The sequence below is a fragment of the Trachemys scripta genome, chromosome 7, assembly GCF_013100865.1.
Source record: "Trachemys scripta elegans isolate TJP31775 chromosome 7, CAS_Tse_1.0, whole genome shotgun sequence".
Lineage (NCBI taxonomy): Eukaryota > Metazoa > Chordata > Testudines > Emydidae > Trachemys > Trachemys scripta.
The window spans coordinates 30408754-30428009 of record NC_048304.1 but is presented as its reverse complement, the minus strand read 5'-3'; the positions used below and the strand labels follow the sequence as shown (position 1 = coordinate 30428009).

The following is a 19256-nucleotide window of genomic DNA, read 5'->3' as shown; positions in this document are numbered from 1 at the left end:
TCAGGGGTTCTCAAACTGGGGGCCGGAACCCCTCAGGGGGTCGCGAGGTTATTACATGGGGGAGTGCGAGCTGTCAGCCTCCACCCCAAACCCCACTTTGCCTCCAGCATTTAGAGTGGTGTTAAATATATTAAAAAGTGTTTTTAATTTATAAGGGGGTCACACTCAGAGGCTTGCTATGTGAAAGGGGTCACTGGGACAAAAGTGTGAGAACCACTGATTTAAGTTCTATAGAGAGGGATTTCGTGGAGCATAGGCCGTATGCTGGACCTTTGCACAAGGGTAAATTTCACCCAAAGTGCATGCTGGGACATGGTTACAGTCCACGGCTAGAGTCTGCTGCAGGGGTCAGTCCAGTCGCTTGCCTAAAGGCTGCGGTGGGAGGCTCTGGAGGTGAGACCTGGCTAGGTGTGAAGCAGACAATCATCTGTGTTGACTTCTCACAAGGTTGTGTCTTGCAAGCAAACTGGGTTCCCCAGAGCTCGCACAAGCCATAGATTCTCAGATCATAAGGCCAGAAGGGACCATTGACCATCTAGTCAGACCTTCTGTGTAACACAGGCCATAGGCCAGCCCTGAATTAATTCCTGTTGGAAGTAGAGCAGATCTTACAGAAAAACATCCAGTTTTGAATGGACAATTGCCAGTGACGGAGAATCCACCATGGCCCTTGGGAAGTTGTGGGAATAGTTAATGACCCTCGCTGTTAAAAATTTGTGCCCAGTTTCCAGCCTGAATTTGTTTAGCTTCAACTTCCAGCCCTTGGATCTTCTTAGACCTTTGGCTGCTAGACTGAAGAGACCTTCATCCAATTTCTGTTCCCCACATAAGTACTTATAAGCTTGGAGTCTCTGACTAGCAGGCCTGGTTTCCAGCCCTTTAGTCATTCTCCTTTGCCAGCCCTGCAGTCAGTGCAGGGTTAACACGTGCACAGCAGCACTCAAAATGTTTGAGCCCAGGAAAGCTGCTGATTCCTCATTTCACAAAGCCCAACTCCCTCATTTGAAGCGTTTCACAATTCTCCTTCATGTGCTGCTAGCTTGGGTGATTAACAGGGGTTTTATTTAACGCTGGGTGGCCGGGCCGCTGTTTTGTTGAACAGCCGAGTGGGGGGTGGGGTGGAGAGCTATGCTTGCAGCCTTTCAAAGAACCAAGAAAGCAGGATTACATAGGGTGTAATTCACTGCACTACATTGCTGCCCAAATCATCGTCTGAGGTTTTCACTGTCTTACTATTTATAATTTGGTCTTATTATTTATAGTAGGCCCCCACTGAAATTAGAGCCCCTATTGTACCAGTTGCTGCACAGCCACCTCTCCCAACCCCACCCACCCCGACCTGACTCCCAGTCCCCCTGCCCTAAGCAGTAGACCCCAGTCCCGTCCCAGAGCTGGGGATAGAAGCCAGGAGTCCTGACTCTCCATCCTGGACTCTTCCTGCAAGGCAGTCCTTCCCTCGGCTGTCAGGTCCATGCCAAGTTGGGTTCACAGGAAATTTGCCTGTGAGAGGGAGAGAGGTCACTGCTGGGCAGGGTTATCAGCGCATGTGGAGGGGTTGGCAGAATGGCACAAGCTGCCCCCCACCCCATCCTTCCAGCAGCTGCCACACGAGGGTCTGGAATGCGACCGTGGTGTTATTCTTGGCCGCTTATGACGTGAATGCCTGCCTGTTTGTTCTGGTCGGCAGAATCTCCTTAACAAGAGCCTCACTGCCCTGCTCTCCCCATGCTCTGAACACTGATCCCCCTCTTGCACACTCTCCACACTCCCATTTCCCCCTGCTCTGCACACTCATACATTAGCTCAGTGCCGGTATCTCTGTCAGGGCATGCAGGCTCTGGCATCCCACAGCGTGCACCTCTGCTTCCATCCCCATGATCTTGTCTTATCCTTGGCAAATTTCATGTCCCTCCAACATTGAGCTGCAGTGAAATCAGGTGTAAGCCTTTCAGGGTTAAAGCTAGGGAGCATGGGGGACACCCCCTCACACAGAGGGGAGCTGCCACTCTCCCTACCTCCTTCACCCAAACCCTTATCCGCTGGGAGAATCCCTAGCTGATATCCTATTCTGGGGTCTGTCCTGGAGATAAAGGTCGGATAGGATCCATCGCCCAGCAAGGGAGCAGAGATCCAGCTTACAGAGAATGGAAATGACTTTCACAAGATCACTGAGCTGGGGATAGGACCCAGGTGTCCTAATTCACAGCCCTCCGCTCTAACTCATTAGATCTCACTCCCGCCCCAGAGCTGGGAATAGACCCCTGGAGTCCCGACTCCCAGGCCCCTGTGAACTGTGCAACACCCAAAAGTGTGCACCCTAAAGGCTCAGAAACCAGAATGCAATTTTTTAAAACACTGTCATAATTGTGAAGTCAATCTTGTGATTTTTGGAGCCTGGCTTATTATCTTTGAACCATTCAGTGTTGGAGAGACTATGAAGGCAGGTGTTTGGATGCAGCCCAAGCACCAGCGGCTGGGCTTGCACCAGTTTGGCAAGCAAGAGTGGCTTGTCCGGTGAATGACATGTTTCCCAGCCTGCTTCTGCTTGGCTCCTGTGCTGACGGGAAGCGAGGCTGTTCCCTTGGGGATGCATGTGGGCTCTGGGTTCCATGGTGAATGTTCCCATCTATTGTTATTTGTTGTTGATGATTATAGCCATTTTTTCCCCAGTTTAATCAGGAGGGGCAGCTGGGGTTCATAGATTCCATAGAGTTCAAGGTCAGAAGGGAACATGTAGTCTGACCTCCTGTGTTATTCAGGGCATTAAATTTCATCCAGTTACTCCTATATTGACCCCAATGACTTTAGAAGAGCAAAGCATTTCAGTCCTCAAGAGTCTAAACTATTGTGTACCCCAGGCAGAGACCGAGGGTCCCCCATTGCCTGAGGCTCCTACAGTGGCAGGGACTCGATGAGATGAGATATGCCCCCAGCAGGCGAACTGCATCCCATGCTGCAGAGGAAGGTGAAAACCCCCCAGGGTCCCTTCCTGAAAAGCATCTGCCTCCTGTCAAAATACCAGCTGCTCAAAAGCCAACATATTTACATTTGGAGATGCTTATGCTTCAGGTGCATCACATCCCCATTCTCCTTTATGGGCTAGGGTCCTTGGTCAGAGTACATCTCCCATGATGCACCTGACCAGGGACTCCCATGGTGTCTTTCCAGGAGGAGAGAGCATTGTGCATCCTGGGAGATGTAGTCTGACCAGGAAGCCCAGCCCATAGAGAATGGGAACATGAGGCACCTGAAATATAACTGTCATGAGGCGCTGCAGCAGCTCAGCAAGAAGGGAGACCATGGTGCATTGTGGGAGATGTAGTGTGATCAGGGACCATAGCCAGGGCCAATGCACATTGTGAGTGAAGGCAGAGAGCTAGCACAAAGCCCCCGACACCAGGGCCCTGATCATGCATTAACTTATGCAAGTGCATAAGTTTACTGTCACATGTAGATCCAGCATGTGCATAAATGTATGGAGAGTTGGGACCCAGCTAAGCAGGGCTAGTTGGTGCATGACCTCTTATTTGCCTCTCTTGGAAATTTATCCTAGGCTGGTAAATGACCAATGGATTGTTTCAAAGAGCCAGCACTTCATCAGTTGTTTCCATATGCTTTTCCAACATCCGTCTCTTTCTCCCCACCCTTGCAGATCTGAATTGCCTCCAGCTCTCTGCGTGCTGCTCCCTGGCTCTGAAAATGCCTCTGTCCATCCCCCACTTAGTCTGCCGGTGCTGCTTTTGGTGCAGAAGTGCCACACAACGGGCATTTTCTACCACACTCTCAAACTGGTGAGTAGATGAAATGTGGTGTTGGGGCACCAGGGCACCATCTCCTACTATGTCTGCCTTTCAGTATCTCTTTTTTGGGTTATGCTTTCTTACTCTGCTTTTTGTGGAGGGATGAGAGTAAAGCAACACGCAGCATAACATAAGTCCTTCCTAGGGGCTGCACCTGTTTAACTAAAACCTGATTGGCTTGCAAAGACTCCAGCCAAATTAACAAGATTTATATCACAAACAAAAGGGCAATGGGAGAAGACAGTAAAAACATCAGTGTTTCATCCCCCTTCCGGGCCTGTGCAACTAACAACGGAAAGGGGCTTACGTCTGCAAGTTTATGGAGATGACATATACACAGCTGGGAAATGTTAGAGACACATGCAAACATGCCTGGTCCAGCGTGTTACTAATGAATCTCCTGTTCTAGAGAGAAAGAGACTCATCCATTCACTCTTGATTGTGTGTGTACACACTTGCTCCTCGCACACGGACACTGGGTTACTAATAAATCTCTCCTTCAAGGAGGACCAACAGATTCATTCTCTTACCCATGCACTCGCTTGCTCACACTATTACACGTTCACTCACCCATTCACTTGTTAACAGTCTCTTACCCTTACATACACTTGCTCCTGCACATGCCCACACATGCGTTCGCTTGTTCAGACACACACTCATTCACTTACACATATGTTCCCTCACAAATATTTACACATGCATTGGCTCGCTTACTCACGTTTGCTTGCATTTGCATAAACACGCTTGTTTACTCACTCTGACACATGAATTCATTTGCTTACACACATACACACAGAGGCCCTGATGACTGGGTTATTAATGAATCTTCTGCATCTCAAGAAGAACTGGGACACACGCACACACACACACTCTCTCTCTCTCTCTCTCTCTCTCAAGTAGCACAACCCAGTTAGTTCCCCCGCTCCCTCAGAATGACCTTGCTCGATACCTATCACTTTGGAAATCCCAGAGCTGTATTTCTTTCTTCACCCAATATCAGCTCCATCTATAAATGCCTCACACCAGTAGCCATGGCCCTGTCTGCCAACCTAGCAACAAATAGCCCTGGCACAAGCCCATGCGCTTGTGCCCCCCTCCCTGTTTTGGTTAATCACTGCACCCCCTGATGTTATTGTGACCTTCCCTCCCCTAGTGCAGCTAGAGGAGCCGGTTTCCATCTTAGGTCGGTGACTGACACCCCCCCCCCCCGCCCTAGATCCCCCCCCCACTCCCCCTCCCTCTCCCCCGTTTGGGCGCCCTCCTCCCCTGCCTGCAGCCTAGCGGGGAGGAGTGGTTGACTTGCTTCCCCTTCCCCCGCCCCCCTTCTCCGGTGTGTTTTCCCCTTCCTCACTGCTCATTATGGAGGGGACCATGGCAGGCGAGACCCCTCAGGTAGGCCCCGCCGCCCCTCCCCCGCCTGCCCCCCCGACGACCCCCTTAGCCTCTACCTCAACCGTCGCTGCCAAACCACCTGCCACTGCCCCTGCTGAGGCATAGGCAGGCGATGAGGTGACCTCCGCTGCTGCCACGTCCCTCGCCCCCTCCGATTCTGGGGGAGCCCCCCCCCCGGCTGGCAGAAAGGCCAGGGCAAAAAGAAAGGAAAGAGCTCCGCTAAGAAGACTGGGCCCTCCATGGCAGGGGCTGCCCCCACTGCTGCGGCCCTGCCATCGGCCGCGGCGTCCCTCACCGCTGTTCCCTCCACCAGCTCTGCGGGTGTCCCTACCCCGGCCCCCAGGGCATATGCCCAGGTGGCGGCAGCTCCCCCGCCTGCCGCTACATCATCTCGTCCATCCACCGCCTCTGCTTCCATCTATAGCGGCCAGGGCCCCTAAGCACGGCGTCCGTTGCCTCCTGGTGCCCGCCTCGCCCCACGTGGAGACCTATGTGCGGGCGTTGGCGAGGGTGGTGGGGCCCACGGCCATCGTGGCGGCCTCCAAAATGTATGGCAAGGTTGTCTTCTTCCTTGCCTCGGAGGCCACCGCCCAGGAGGTGGTGGAGAAGGGTCTGGCGGTGGGGGGCATGTTCGTCCCCCTGGAGATGCTGGAGGACCTGGGTGTCCGTGTAGTCCTCACCTCCGTTCTTCCTTTCCTCCCCAATGTCGCCCTGCTACCTGCCCTTTCTACCCTGGGGAAACCAATAAAAAAAAAAAACCAAATAGCCCTGGCACTTTCTGCCAGAAGACAGGCCATGCCGTGTCCCACTGATGTGCCCTGGTAGTGATGGTGTGAAGATGGCAGGGTGTCCTGAGAACCACAGCAGCGTGGAACATAGCCAGGGATGGTTTGGGTGAGAGGTGCGTATATTTAGGCTAGGGTTTATGTACCCCTGGAAATTCATGGATGTCAGGTGTCTAATTCCTGTAGGTTTCCTAGTATTGTTGGCAGACCAGAGCTAAGCCCTGTGGGCTGAAGGGGTTCCTGGGTTGGAAACGCAGGCACTAGGAAATCAGTTGCAGGCTTTGTGTGTCAGAGACAGGTAGCCAGGGGAAATAGTCTTGAATGGGACCCTGAGAGGGAGCAGAGAGACAGAGCTTCTTGGGCACAGAGCCCACGGGAGGGGCAGACGTGGGGCTTTTGCAGCAAGGAGCCAGTCTTCTGTTGGTTGTATCTGCTGCATTCAGGGAAACAGGACTTTGTGCCCTTTCTTTGCAAATAAGCCAGCTTGTATCAATTATAATAATAAATCCCTAGCCCTTATCTAACACTTTTCATCTATTCATCTCAAAGTGTTTTGCAAAGGAGATCAGTAGCATCATCCCCATTTTACAGATGAGGAAACAGGCACAGAGAGTGGAAGGGATCTGCCCAGCAGGCCCGGGGCAGAGCAGGGAATAGAACCCAGGTGTCCTGAGTCCCCACTCCAGTACTCTGTCCATTAGAACACAGTGCCTCAAGTCTCCAGAACAGACCGGACTCATAGCAGCATTGACTTCTCCTCCTAACAGAAACAGCCCTGCGGGGCTCTGGAGAGTGGAGAAGCACTCTGACTGAAGGGACAAGAGCATCAATCTTTACTGTCTCATTCCAGTGTCCCCATCACCAGCGGTCTGGGGGGGGTCCTGGCAGAGAGCCGTGGGCTCTGACCTCCTCTTTCCTCCCCATAGAGTTCCTCCAGTACAGACATACTGGGGACGAGGGAAACTTGCCATTCCACTGTCCTTGTGCCCCGGCGCTGGCAGTCCAGCCCCGGTGGCAGGTCTGTAGCCCAGATACTACACCCTGCTTTGGCTGAATGAGGAAGGAATTGGAACTGGCTCACTGGTACAGCCACGGGGACTCAGAGAGATGAGCGTACCTGTGCCTTCTTTCCCCTAGGTCTGTCCGCAGCAATTACTATGACCTGCTGGGAATCAAGGAAGATGCCACCATGGAAGAGATCAAACAAGCCTTCTTCGCCAAGTCAAAGAAGGTACGGGATGTGGCTCTTGCTATGCCAGTGTTTGTCATTGTGGGCCTGGCCTGGATAACAGGGTGTGAGAGCTGGCAAAGGCTGGGGAACTGCATCCTGGCACAGCACATGCCTGTTTTAGTGGTTAAGCTTAAGGCCAGGGAGTCAGGATCCCTGGGTGATGTTCCTGGCTCTATAAGGGGAGTGTGGGGAGTCAGTTTCTGTTCTGGCTCTGAGAGGAAGTGGGTTAGAGTAGTAATAAGAAGAATGACAGTAAAACCTTATCTAGCACTTTTCATCAATAGATCGGGGCTGGAAGTCAGAACTCCTGGGTTCTCTTCCCAGCTCTGGGAAGGGTGTGGGCTTAATACATGGTACTGGTAGACCCTCGCCAGTTAAACAAATAGGGTATGGAGCTTCCCCACTTCTCCATCCTTCATCTAGCCCTTGCCATCTCTGCTGCCAGTTCCCATCAGCCACCAGAGCAAATAAATGATGATCGATTCTGCTTGGGATATTTGACCCTCTGTGACCTCCACTCCCACTACTAATGGGGCCCCTGTGTTACGCAAGCAGCAAATGGTACCGGGAATGCAGGAGCCTGTGCTGAGCTGGGGGAGGATCCCAGCCCAGCCAAGGCAATTGTCAACACCCCATCTGTTTGGAAATCACATGGAACTTCCTAGCAAAAGTAGGCTTGAAAAAGCTTTCCTCCTACCATTAACTCTTTGCATCCTGATGCCTTTGAGCGTTAGATACATTTTGCCATTCCCCTTCCTCCCTGAAGAGGGCACTGCTGGGCAGGAAGTGTTCAGAGCAGGATGGGGACCCGGTGTTGCATTCCCAAAGGGAAGAGGCAACTTTTTAGTTGGTTTTCCAATCTGGTGCAGAGTGTGTGTGCACACGTGTGTGTGTGAGAGAGAGAGAGAGAGAGAGACATCAAGAGATGCAGAATAAGACTGGAATTAAGATGTACATTTTTACCAGTGAGGAGAATTAACCACTGGAACAACTACCCAAGGGATGTGGTGGATTCTCCATCACTAGGAATGTTTAAATCAAGATTAATGTTTTTCTAAATTATCTGCTCTAGTTCAAGCAGCTATTAATTCTGGGATGTCCTATGGGCCTGTATTATACAAGAGGTCAGATTAGATTATCACAGTGGTACCTTCTGACCTTAAAAATCCATGAGTCTACCATTTCCCATGGAAGTTTGTTCCAACGGTTCATCACCCTCCCTGTTAAAAATTTGTGCCTTTCTAACTGGAATGTGTCTGGCTTTAACTTCCAGCCATTAGTTCTTGTCCTGCCTCTCTCTGCTATGTTAAAGAGCCCTTTAGTACCCAGGATTTCCTCTCCATAAAGGTCCTTATATGCTGTAAGCAAATCTAGTCTTGATCTTTTTGATAAGTTAAACACATGAATCTCCTTAAGTCTTTCACTGTACGTTTTTTTCCCTGCCCTCCACTCATTTTTGTGGCTCTTCTCCGCCCTGCTCTGACGTCAGCCCAGTTCATTGTTAAGCCCCTCAAAGCGCCTCTGACCTTTCCGGTTAGAGGACGCCCAGACACTGCTCCAAAATATCCTCCTGCTTGGGCACCAGCTATGGCTTTAGCATTTGATGCCTGCTCCGCTGCTCCCAGCTGGCCTTGGAATTTCCTCCTTGGCTATCATCCCCACACACACCTTGTGAACACTCAGCCCCAGTTGTTAGTCACCATCGGAGGAAATCTGGCTGAACCTTATCACAGCCGCTTGCATGCATTGTGTGTCCGGACGACGCTGACAGCAGGTGTGCAAAGAGCCGGCTGTGTCTCGGCTGCATATTAGCTTGAGAGTGTAGGCTCCAGCCTGAAGGCAGACGTACACACAGAATCTATTTGGTATCTCTCTCTATCTATGGTGTTTATCTGGCCCTCATCCCCATAGCATCTGAGCACCTCCCAATGTCTCTCTCCCTACACCCCCCTGTAAGGCACGGCAGTGCTGTTATCCCCATTGTACAGTTGGGGAGCCAAGGCAAAGAGAAGCTAAGTGACTTGCTCAAGATCACCCAGGGAGTCTGTGGCAGAGCAAGAATTGAACACAAGTCTCCTGAGCCCTAAAGCAGCAGCTTAACCACCGGACCATCCTTCCTGTGCTTGCTGCTTGTAGAGATTTAGGTCTCAATCCTGCACATTACTGAGAACTCTGGGCCCAGGCCCATACAGAACTCAACCATGTGCTTGCCTTTAAGTCCTGCTTGTGTCCAGTGGAACCACTCATATACTTAAGGTTGAGCATATGGTGTGGAAGCTTCCTGGGACAGGGACTGTCTTTGTTCTGTGTTTGTACAGCACTTGGAACAGTGGTGTTCTGGTCCATGACTGGGGCTCCTGGGTGGTGGCATGTAATGGGACTTCTGCTCCTAAATCAATTAGTTGGTTTCATAAATCCCACCCCATGGGTTTAAAAGAAGGGCCAGAACCCGCATGCTCTCTGATTTCTATCAAAGTAGCCCCTGGTGGAGATTGGGGCACCCATCATGTCGGGTGCTGCATGGATCCCCAGCTGTGACTAGGACCCCAGTCATGCTGGGCACTGCATGGCTCCCCAGCTGAGATTGGGACCCCACTTGAGCCAGGTGCTGCATGGATCCTCAACTGAGATCCGGACCCCAATCGTGCTGGGTGCTTCAAAGACCCAGAGTCGAGATCAGGGCCCCCAGTGTGCCAGATTATGCATGGATCCCTAGCTGGTATCAGAGCCCCCGTAGTGCTATGTGTTGCATGGATCCCCAGCTCAGAATGGGACCCCCCTCGTGCTGGATAGTGCACAGACCCTCAGCCAAGATTTGGGCCCCAGTCTTACCAGGCGCTGTGCAGACACAGAGTGATACGGTCCCTGCCCCAAAGAACTTGCCATTTAATGATACAAACGTGTGGGGGGCGGGGAGAGGAACTGAACCATAGAGTGGGAAAGGAATTTGCCCAAGGTCCCACATCGAGTCAGCAGCAGAACTGGGATAGAACCCATCTTCCCTACACCCCTGTTGCCTTAGAAATGCAGCCATCTCTGGGGTGGTACACAGCAGCTGTTGAACAGTACCACTCCACAGTAGCTGGGAATAGGAAGCTGCCAATTCTGAGTTGTCTACATGGCAAGTCCAGAAGAGTGGCATCTTAATTAGAAAAGAATGAGGAGACTTGTTTGTTTAATGTGAAATAACTGGGAGAAGATGTTAAGAAATAATAATAATGTAGTCATGCTCCTACAGAAATGTGCTCTGCTTTGCCTCTAGCTGGTGCCTTGTGTATTGTCATCAGGGCTGCTATAATTGGTTGTTTATGGCTTTATTCCCCCCCACACACCCCAAAAAAAACCACTTTTCCCAAAATAGAAAGTTACAAATATACAAAGTAGAGTAAATGTGAGCTAAGCAAAGCCAGCCAAGTTTTGTATTACATCCAGTCTCTTGCCAAGCCACTGGGATGAGGGGAGAGGAGGCAGCTCTACAGGAAACAACCTTACAATATTTTGATGTAATCATTGTTGTAAGTTAAGACGTTGACTAGTGATTTTTTTCAGCACCCCAATTTAAGGCACCTGAAAGAGGTCTGATATTCTAAATAAGGCTGAGAATTGGAACTCTGAAGTTGAGGCCCTTTAAAGGTGAGACAGGGTCTGTCTTTTTGCTCAGTGTCTGGGCAGTGCCTAGCACAGTGGGGTTCTGCACTGGTGCTGGAGCTCCTGGGTGCCGACTTTTCACTTGTGCTCCTAAGTCAATTAGTTGATTTAAAAAATCCCACCTCATTGTCCAGGGGCTACTTTGATGCAAATAAATAAGAGAGCAGGCAGGTTCTGGCCCTTCCCTTGAACCCTGGGGTGGGATTTTTGAAACCAGCTAATTGACTTAAGAGCATGAATCCAGTTAAAAATCAGTACGCAGGCGTCCTCTAGAAAATAATGCTTTAGAAAATCTTGAACTTACTATTTAAAGCTTTGCAAATTTGTTGCTATATGTATTAAAATAGAATTTCAGGCCCCAGCTGAGATTTAGGCCTCCATTGTGCCAGGCGCTGCACAGACCCTGACTGAGATCGGGGCCCCCATTGTGCTGGGCACTGCACAGCTCCAACTGAGATTGGTGCTCCTGTTGTGCCGGGTGCAGCACAGGTACAGAGCAAGAGACAGTTTGTGTCCCAAACTGCTTACGGTCTAAGTGGACAAAGGGTCGGAGAGGAAACAGAGGCACAGAGCTGAGAAGGGACTTGTCCAAGGTCAGTGGGAGATTTGGTGATAGAACCCAGGTGTCCTGAGTCCTAGGCCATGTGCCTCCCATAAATACCTAAAGCACAAGACAGAAATGTATCCAGGATATTATTATTTATTATTTGCTTGTATTACCATAGTGTCGAGGAGCCCCAGTCATGGACTAGACCCTGTACAAACGGAACAAAAAGACAGTCCCTGCCCAAAGAGCCGACTGTCAAAGTAGCAATTCACACACAAACAAGGGAATCTAGCTTGACATCTCTTTAGAACCATGGTGGGTGGGTGGCAGACAAGAAGCAGGTGAGCTCAGAATACTACTATGTAGAAATATCAGTGGCATGGGAGCTGTTTGGCCTGGTCCTGCAAGATGCCACAGCATAAACCCTTGCATTGTAAGCATGTATCATCTGATTTCAAGAGCTCAATCTGTTCAGCTTCTCAGAAAGATCAAGAGGTGACTTATTACTGTATGTTGTATGTAAGTGCCTTCATGGGCAGAACATACCAGGTACTGAAGGGTCTTTAGTCTAGCACAGAAAGGCTGAATGAGAGCCAATGGCTGGGAGCTAAAGCCAGGCACATTCCAATAAGCCACAGATTTTTAACAGTGAGTGTGATTAACCACTGGAACAAGTTGCCAAAGGAAGTGGTGGATTCTCTAGCTCTTAGTGGCTTCAAATCCAGCCTGGCTGCCTTTCTGGAAGAGGCTTTCATCATACATAAGTGACTGGGCTCAGTACCAGGGGAAGTGGGTGAATTTATCTGGCCTGTGTTATCCAGAGGTCAGGCTAGGTGCTCTAATGGTCCCTTTCAGCCTTTGAACCCATGAGGCAACGCAGGCCCTTTGATGTGGCTTGAAGATGTTCCCCAGACCAGCTCCTAATCCCTTTGTTGTTTCCTCCTGGGGCTTCCATGTTAACAAACCGAGATGATCCTGTCTCTGCCAGTGCCTGGGGATGTATGTTGATTTTTAGGGGAGACGGGGTGTGTGGTGGTGACTTCTGAAGCAAAATACTTGTTTTAAACCTCCCCCAGCTTAAAAGATATCAGGTCAAGGCCAGAGACTCCCCCAGGGATTCCTGCCTGCAACCCAGAGCCTCTGCTTGAGCTAGAGCATCATTTAGAAAGAGATGCCCAACCTCCATTTCAGGACTCCACATGAGGGCGACGTCCCTGTGTCCCTTGGTACTATTGTCCCTTGGCCCAAGCGGCAATATGTGGGGCCTTGCTGGCGTGTTCTTGATAGGGGGAGAAGCAGATTTTATGATAACGGAGTGACTGATCCAGGACTCAATTAATAATTTAATGAAAGGAGGGGAATATAATTAATGCCAATTTACGTGGGTTATGGAAAATAGATTCTGTCAAACTAACTTGATGTCTTTTCCGGCTGAGATTACAAGTTTGATTGATAAAGGTCATAGTGCTGATGTAATAGACTTCTCTCCGGCATTTGACTTGGTCCGGCACAACATTTTGATTAAAAAGCTCGAATGATACAAAATCAACACGGCGCACATTAAAGGGATTAAATGATGGCTAACTGATAGGTCTCAAAATGTAATTGTAAATAGGCAATCCTCACTGAGCGGGTGCAATCTGATGGGGTCCCACAGGAATCAGTTCTTGGCCCAATGCTATATACCATTTATCAATGACCTAGAAGAAAACATAAAGTCATCACTGGCAGATGACTCAAAGATTGGGGAGTGGTAAATTTTGAAGAGGACTGGTCACTGATAGAGCAACCTGGATCTCTTGGTAACTAAAAGCTTGGTAAGCTGAGCACAAACAAAGAATGTGTGTTTTAATGTGACCAATGTAAAGTTATACATCAAGGAACAAAGAATGTAGGCCATATTTACAGGATGCGGGACTCTATCCTGGGAAGCAGTGACTCTGAAAAAAATTTGGGGGGTTGTGGCTTATAATCAGTTAAACATGAACTCCCAGTGTGATGCTGTGTCCAAAAGGGCTAATGCAATCCTTGTATGTATAAACAGTACAGTCTCAAATAGAAGTAGGGAGGTTATCTCACCTCTACATTTGGCATTGGTGCAACCGCTGCTAGAAACCTGTGTCCAGCTCTGGTGTCCACAATTCAAGAAGGATGTTTATTAACTGGAAGGAGTTCAGAGAAGAGCTACAAGCATGATTAAAAGGGTTGGAAAATGCCTTGTATTGATTGACTCAAGAAGCTCAATCTGTTTAGCTTAACGGAGATGGTTGTGGGGTAACTTGATCTGTCTATAAGTACCTACATGCGGAATGGAAATTTGATACTAAAGGGTTCTTCAATCTAGCAGACAAAGGTACAACAAAATCCAATGGCTGAAAGCTGAAGCTTAGACAAATTCAGACAGAAAATAAGGCTCAGGTTTTTGCCAGTGAGGGTAATTAACCATTGGAGCAGCTTCCCAAGGGCTGTGGTGGATTCTCCAGCACTGACAATTTGTAAATTAAGATTAGATGTTTCTCTAAAAGATCTGCTGTGGTTCAACCAGGAATTAATTCAGGGCCTCCTGTTCTATACAGGAGGTCAGGTGAGATGATCACAGTGGTCCCTTCTGGCCTTATTATCTATGAAGTTATGAGTCAGATATTTCTGTAGTGCAAACCTGTATATTTACAAGGAATGTCCACAAAATCCTATTTCCCTGACGACAGTAGAAATAAACAGTAGGAGGCAGTTTCCAAGCCTACCATTCCAGCCAGTCCGGTGCCCAAAAGAAGCACTCTCTCTTGGCTTCCTCTCAGAGTCATAAGAATGGCCATACTGGGTCAAACCAATGGTCCATCTAGCCCAGTATCCTGTCTTCTGACAGTCGCCAATGCCTGATGCTTCAGAGGAAATGAACAGAACAATTTATCAAGTGATCCATCCACTGTCATCCAGTCCCACCTTCTGGCAGTCAGAGGTTTAGGGACACCCAGAGCATGCGACTGTGTCCCTGACTATCTTGGCTAATAGACATTTATGGACCTGTTCTCCATGAGTTTACCAAATTCTTTTTTGAACCCAGTTAGATTTTTGGCCTTCACAACATCCCCTGGCAACAAGTGCCACAGGCTGACTGTGCGTTGTGTGAAGAAGTACTTCCTTGTTTGTTTTAAACCTGCTGCCTATTAATTTCATTGGGTGACCCCTGGTTTTTGTGTTATGGGAACGGATAAATAACACTTCCTTATTCAATTTCTCCACATCATTCATGATTTTATAGACCTCTGTCATATCCCCACCTTAGTCATCTTTTTTTCAAGCTGAACAGACCTAGTCTTTTTATTCTCTCCTCGTATGGAAGCTGTCCCATATCCTAATCATTTTTGTTTCCCTTCTCTGTACCTTTTCCAATTCTGTTGTATCTTTTTAGAGCTAGGGCAACCAGAACTGCGTGCAGCATTCAGTGTGTGGACATACCATGGATTTATATAAAGCAGTGGTTCCCAAACTTGTTCCACCGCTTGTGCAGGGAAAGCCCCTGGTGGGCCGGGCCGGTTTGTTTACCTGCCGCGTCCGCAGGTTCGGCCGATTGCGTCTCCCAGTGGCCGCGGTTCGCTGCTCCAGGCCAATGGGAGCTGCTGGAAGCAGTACTGGTTCTCTTACTGGTTTGGGGGTTTTTTGTTTTTATTTGGGGTATATATGTAGTTTGAGCTTCTATTATAGTAAGTTTCCATGCAGCTTGCAGGCTTTCACTCATGTGACTGTCCCCTTTAATTTCCATTTAACTACCCTCCTCATTTTAATGTAGTTCCCCTTTTTAAAGTTAAATGCTACTGTGGCGGGTTTCTTTGGTATTTTCTCCCATACAAAGATGTTAAATTTAATTACATTATGGTTGCTCAAGTGTTTCAGCTATGTTCACCTCTTGGACCAGATCCTGTGCTCCATTTTGTACTAAATCAAGAATTGCCTCTCCCCATGTGGGTTCCAGGACTTGCTCCTCCAAGAATCAGTCATTAATGGTGTCTAAAAATTTTATCTCTGCATTCCATCCTGAGGTGATATGCGCCCAGTTAATATGGGGGTAGTTGAAATCCACCATTATTATTGGGTTTTCTGTTTTTGTAGCCTCTCAAATCTCCCTGAGCATTTCATAGTCACCCTCATCATCCTGGTCAGGTGGTTGGTAGTATATTCCTATTGTTATACTCTAATTTTTCAAGCATAACATTTTTATCCATTGAGATTCTTTGGTACAGTTTGATTTGTTTAAGATATTTACCTTATTTGATTCTGCTTTCTTTCACATATAGTGCCACTCTCCCACCACTGCAACCTACTCTGTCATTCTTGTATATTTTATACCCTGGCATTACTATGTCCCATTGATTATCACCATTTCACCAAGTTTCTGTGATGCCTATAATAGCAATATTCTCATTTAATACCAGGCAACTCAAGTTCACCCATCTCAGTATTTGGACTTCTTGCTTTTGTATACCTGCACTTATAAAACTGGTCAATATTTAGTTGTCTGCTTTCATGTGATGTAATTGAATGGGACTCTTTTTTCATTTGACTGTTTCTCTTCAGTTCCTCCCTGTACTTTATCAACTTCTATCCTCTCCTCTTTCCTAGGATATAAAGTATCCCCTTTAATAAATCCTCCTCTCAGGGATGTGTCTATCTGAATCGTGTGCTCCTCCGCTCCTGTCAGATTTTCCCCAGCTCTTAGTTTAAAAACTCCTCTACAACCTTTTTAATTGTATATGCCAGAAATTTGGTTCTCTTTTGGTTTAGGTGGAGCCCATCCTTCCTGCATAGGCTCCTCCTTTCCCAAAAGATTCCCCAATTCTTAATAAACCTAAAACCCTCTTCCAAACACCATTCTCTCATCCATGCATTGAGACCCTGCAGTTCTACCTGTCTAAATGGCCCTGCATGTGAAACTGGAAGCATTTCAGAGAAGGCTACCATGTGCTTCTCTCCCTTGCTTGCTTTCTGATTCCTTTCACACACACTCAGACAGCTGTAACCAAACCAAGACTCCAGCCCCCCTGTTTGCAATCAGTCTCTAGAGAAACCCCTCAAGCCACATGGCTCAGCTTCTTCCCAGGCCTTGCCATGCTGGTCCATGCCTTGGGCAGTGGCTTCTATTGTTTCAGCTATGACTATACAAAGGTTCATTTAATTGCTCCCTCATTTAGCCTGAGTGAAAGGTGCTGGAAGGCCCATCAGCTTTACCAGGATCTATGATTGCGCAGAGATTAAAGACACACTTGCTGGCAGCCACCAGCACCCTCCATCATAACATCTCTGCAATAGTTAACCGCTCTCTCTGTTAAAAACGATTTTCCCTAGTCTGAATTTTTCCAGCTTCAGCTCCCAGCCCTTGTATCTCATTCTGTCTTGTCTGCTGGATTGAAGAGCCTCTGCTCTCAGAAAGCTCCTCTCCATGGAGGTGCTTATAGACCAGGGTCAACTCATCTCCTTATCTTCTCTTCAATAAGCTAAATTGATCAAATTCCTTCAGTTTCACTTCAAGGCAGGTTCTCCAGACCTGGAATCATTTGTACCCATTTTGTTCATGTCTGAAGGACCTGTGTGGCTGGTTTTAATGCACTGTGCCAGAGGAGGAGACTGGCTCAGATGTTAGAGCACTAGGGAGACCTGGTTTCAAGCCCCTGCTCAACCACAGGCTCCCTGTGTGACCTTGGGCAAGTCACTTAGCCTCTCTGCACCTCAGTTTCCCCATCTGTAGAATGGGGATATTGATCCTTCCTTTGTCTATTTAGACACTGAGCTCATCAGGGCAGGGACTATCTCACAGTGTGTGTCTGTGCAGCACCCAGGATGGTGGGAAGCCCCAATTCTGGCCTGGGGCCCTGTTTCTGGGCAGGGGTCTATGCAGTGCCTGGCACAGCGGCAGGCTCAGTTCTGGTCAGGATGTCTTGTGCAGCTGCCAGCACTGTGTGGGACCCTGATCCCAGCCATCTGTGCAGCACCTGGCATGATGGGAGCCTCACAGGGGATTATGAGGATAAATATATTAAACACTGTGAAGCATTCAGATACTACAATAATGGGGTCATATAAATAGCTAGATTGGGTTGGTGATACACTCAGAATTGCATGTGGGGGCAGAGGGGAGGTGCATTTGGGCCGCCCAGCCCGGTGTGTGTAAAGATCTGCTGGTGAAGGGAGATCTCGAAGAGCATCACGCAGTGATGCCTGCATGTGGGCTGGCTGCAGCATCAGTGGAAGCTAGTCTGCAACTGGGAGAAAGAGACTCCCGGGAGTCTGTCCCTGCTCCAATCACTCACGTCTCTCTCAGTGCAGTCTTGATGGGACTTCCAGGCTGGGAGGTCTCTGAGATATGCTCTGCATTTAAAGTTACTAGGAGCAGGATGACAGCAGGGAAGTGGGCATGGGCTGGGACACTGGGATGAAATTTTAAATGTCTGGTTGAAATGCACCCTGGGAAATCTCTCTGCGCAAAACAGGAGAGATGTGGGCTTGTGGGTGAGGCAGTGGAGGGGGGCTTAGAACATCAGGATTCAGTTCCCAGCTCTTCCACAGACTCCCTGAGCGACCTTGGGTAAGTCACTTCATCTCCCTGGGAATCAGTTTCTCTATGTGTAAAGAGGGGATAATGATCCTTCCTTTGTCTGTTTTGATTGAGAGCTCTTTGGAACAGGGACTGCCTGTCACTGTGTGTCTGCGCAGCGCCTGGCACAATGGGGGCCCTGATCTCAGTTGGGGTCTGTGCAGCGCCTGGCACAATGGAGGCCCTGATCTCAGTGGGGGTCTGCGGAGTGCCTGGCACAATGGGGGCCCTGATCTCAGTTGGGGTCTGTGCAGCGCCTGGCACAATGAGGGCCCTGATCTCAGTGGGGGTCTGTGCAACGCCTGGCACAATGGGGGCCCTGATCTCACTGGGGATCTGTGCAGCACCTGGCACAATGGGGGCCCTGATCTCACTGGGGGTCTGCAGAGCGCCTGGCACAATGGGGGCCCTGATCTCAGCTGGGGTCTGTGCAGCGCCTGGCACAATGGGGGCCCTGATCTCAGTGGGGGTCTGTGCAGTGCCTGGCTCAATGGGCAGGGCTGGCTCCAGGCACCAGCCCACCAAGCAAGTGCTTGGGGCGGCACCTCGAGGGGGGCGGCGCGGCGCTCCGGCCCGAGAGCGGGGCCACGACTGGGCTCACCGCCCTCCCCCTGGCACTCTGGCCGCCGGGGAGAGCGGAGCCCTGGCTGGGCTCTCCGCCCTCCTCCCAGCGCTCCGGCCGCCAGCAGAGCCGCGCCGGGCTCACCGCCCTCGCCCGGTGCTCCGGCCGGTCAGGGAGAGTGGGCCCGCGGCCAGGCTCGGCACCCTCCCCTGCCGTGCTCCCCGTGGGGGAGGGACGGCGGCGGGAGGCTTTTTTGCCTGGGGCGGCAAAAAAGCCAGAGCTGGCCCTGACAATGGGGGCCCTGATCTCAGTCAGGATCTGTGCAGTGCCTGGCACAATGGTGGTTCCGATTTTGGTGAGGGTCTATGCAGCACCTGGAGTGATGGGGCCCTGATATCAACCTGGTTTCTACTACTGTAATCATAACAATCAACGCGTTAAGCCAAGTATCCCTGTGGAGCAAGGAGTTATATCCTCAGTCACCCACGTCAAAGGAGCATGCACACTGAAACATCCCTGACCATCTGCGTGCAGCTGTTTCTGTCCCCTTCGCGTGTGCAGGAAGCAAGAGCTCGACCCTGGGGCCCAGCCTTTAACAAACTGCTTCCAAGCAGCATATAACTCTCCCGCCAGCAATCAGTTGGAAAAAGCTCCCAGCTTCTGGGCAGGGCCAGGAGCAGCAGCCTTGTGGTCTGTAGGAGG

At 49.7% G+C, this 19256-nt stretch overlaps 1 protein-coding gene across 3 annotated transcripts in view; it reads left to right on the top strand.

Moving 5' to 3' along the window:
* DNAJC4 (DnaJ heat shock protein family (Hsp40) member C4) overlaps positions 1-19256 on the top strand; it is a 74664-nt gene that overhangs the window by 17958 nt on the left and 37450 nt on the right. For all 3 annotated transcript variants that reach the window (XM_034777615.1, XM_034777616.1, XM_034777614.1), the window contains 2 exons: positions 3653-3791; positions 7115-7208. In XM_034777615.1, coding sequence (XP_034633506.1) covers positions 3700-3791; positions 7115-7208 — 186 coding nt within the window. In that variant the 5' untranslated portion in view covers positions 3653-3699. The remainder of the gene's footprint in view (positions 1-3652; positions 3792-7114; positions 7209-19256) is intronic.